The 2,612-nt window shown below is 34.3% G+C and overlaps 1 protein-coding gene across 1 annotated transcript; it reads left to right on the plus strand.

Annotated features, from left to right (window-relative positions):
- Positions 1-879: 879 nt before the first annotated feature.
- LOC117214587 (odorant receptor 30a-like) lies at positions 880-2,296 on the plus strand. The gene is made up of 2 exons (XM_033460798.1): positions 880-1,840; positions 2,124-2,296. The coding sequence occupies exons 1-2, from the start codon at positions 1,607-1,609 to the stop codon at positions 2,190-2,192; spliced, it is 303 nt and encodes a 100-aa protein (XP_033316689.1). The 5' UTR covers positions 880-1,606; the 3' UTR covers positions 2,193-2,296.
- The last annotated feature ends 316 nt before the right edge of the window (positions 2,297-2,612 follow it).

Here is a 2,612-nt window from a genome sequence, read left to right on the forward strand (position 1 = left end):
TCAAGCTTTCGGTACTGCACTTTTATAAAACGGAATTTTCGGATATAATTGTATATGCATTTCTGGCATATCAATTACAATGACGATGAGAAGATACTTTTCGCAGAGTGCAGAAATTTTTGCAAGTTATGGACGGTATTTATATTGCTAGTTACAGAAAGCTCTTTGTCTTTCTATGCAATTGTACCAATCAGCGGTAAGTTGATTCATCGATTAAAAGATTAAATAACGTTTCTTTTTTTTCCAAAAGAAAATAATTTTCGAAATAGTGAACTGAGTAGCTATCTATATTTTGTTATAGAAGGATTGTACTTTATTTTTCATATATTCGTATATTCACATGTTTTTTCATTCAAATATGGTAAAAACAATTGTAAGTCATAATACATTGAGGAAATAAATTTACGCGTTTTAAGTTATGGAAATACAAGGACTAAATTAACGTTCGAAGTAAGAAATAACTATCTCGGTTAGACAAAAACCTAAACTCATTCTAGTAAAGTCTGACCTTATAAGAAACGTTTATATTAATCAGGAGGATATTATAAAGCTCATGTTTCGCTATATTTCAGCGAACATTGGAAACAATGGTTCAGAAAGGTTACTTCCATTCAAAATGTGGGTCAATCTACCATTAACCGTGACACCTTATTATGAAATAATGTTCGCCATCGAGGTATTGCAAATCTCCATACATGTAGATTTTAAACTGATGGTCGTTTTTTCTTGTGCGCCCTCAAGTATTGAAAAGTTTAAACTTTTAGCAAACTCTATATCTTTCGTTGCCAGAATAGCTTCTCAATGTTTGCAGAAAAAGTAACATAGCTTGATTAAAAAGATATTTAAGTAAAGTATCTGAAACTCGTGTCACATTTTCTTATCGCACAGTCGCCGGTTAAACAACCCCTAAAAACTGGATAAAATATCATGTATCGCAATAATTTATCATCGACGACTTCATCATCGAATTACTATTTATACAGTTATTGGCCGTACAACATATTGGCGCAAGTTATTTGTGCCCCGAACAGTTCTTATGTGTGCTGAATTTGCACGTGGTCTATCAGTTTCGTATGCTGCAAAAAACTTTATTGAACTTGTGGTCGAACATCGACGAACAAACCGATATCGCCGATTATTCAAACAAATACTACATAATATTGAAAAAATGCATCCGAAAGCATCAGTCGTTGATTCAATTGAACGCTCAACTCGAGCAAATTTTCACGTTGCCGATTCTCAGTCACATGGTTATCTTTAGCGTGCTGATGTGTTTCGACACGTACGAAATCGTTCTGGTACGTATAAACGATAGGTCTGTTTTAGCCCTTAAAGAATACCGCGGATGGGAGTGCGCCATATCATTCAAATAAAAAATTTAGTGAAGTTAATCAAGTGCGATTAAACGTTTTGTTATTATTCCATACTAGATATTCTACTGGTGGTAAACTTTAAGGGTTGAATAAACGATCATTTCTTTCTACTTTTCACAAAATATTCTAATTTTCGAAACGAAAGCCGAATATATTAAATCTTCAGATCAGAATGTTGTACTTGTACGTAGGCAAACATATCTTCCGAGAAACGACTTATATTTTTTTTCCACATGATCGGTAGCTTTGCCCATATAATTTTCTTCACATATATCTGCCATGGTTTGGTAGAAGAAAGCACGAATGTTAGCATAGCGTCGTATTCGGGATGGTGGGTGTGTCTGCCAATGAGCAAAACAGGCAAAAAGATACGAAAGGATATGAAGATGATGATGATGAAAGCGATGAGACCGTGTCAACTGACCGCCGGAGGATTCTTTCCTGTGAATTTGGAAACATCTACCGCGGTATGCAACCACTTCCTTACTCTAATCTCACGTCTACTCTCAAAGTATCACTTTCAGCGTTCTGTTACGATATCTAACATTATTTTGTTCGTAAGTAAGCAGCATTTGCCTCAAAATATGTCTTATCTTCGAAATAATGTAACATAAATTTTATAGTATAGACAGTATAGATATGGTATTTTTGCATTTATGCTTATCGCATATACATTTTTACATATCTATAATTACAATAGAATACATATTATAATAAACGTATAAATTTTATGAGATTTTTTCGTTACAGCTTATAAGCTCGACGATGTCATACTTTGCTCTCATGAGGGAATCGTCTATGAGAGTAGCAGAGCAATAATTGACTATAAATGCACGGATTTGCACAATGAAAATATCTGAATATTAGCAAATAAACTTCAGTATTTGTATTCAAATGACTACAAGAATAAACCTAATATTATTGAATGATACGTAATTTCTTCAGAAAATTAGCGACAAATTTTCAAAATAAATTCACATTTGAACTTTATTTTCTCGGATGTGCGGCTGCTTCATCTGCGTTGAACGCTAATAAAAGTTCCATTAAGAAGGCAAAGCACTCTTACGTAGCTTGAAAGTAACAAAAGCAAGTCACTTTATGCATAGTCACGATCGTTCTTCGTTCTTTCTATTGTCACCTGTTCCGTCCAAACTCTCTGAAATGGCGTTCACGCAAGTCGTCAGAGTGTCGTCGCGATGTAAAGATCTTGCTCTACCACATTGAGCCAAAATTAGGTAC

This window comes from Bombus bifarius, unplaced genomic scaffold, assembly GCF_011952205.1.
Source record: "Bombus bifarius isolate JDL3187 unplaced genomic scaffold, Bbif_JDL3187 scf7180000009201, whole genome shotgun sequence".
NCBI lineage: Eukaryota > Metazoa > Arthropoda > Insecta > Hymenoptera > Apidae > Bombus > Bombus bifarius.

Bases quoted from the DNA above. Each gene is read 5' to 3' on its own strand.
- LOC117214587 (XM_033460798.1), top strand. From the start codon at position 1,607: ATGATCGGTAGCTTTGCCCATATAATTTTCTTCACATATATCTGCCAT. The intron at 1,841-2,123 runs GTATGCAACCAC...TTTTCGTTACAG, and splicing joins ATTTGGAAACATCTACCGCG to CTTATAAGCTCGACGATGTC.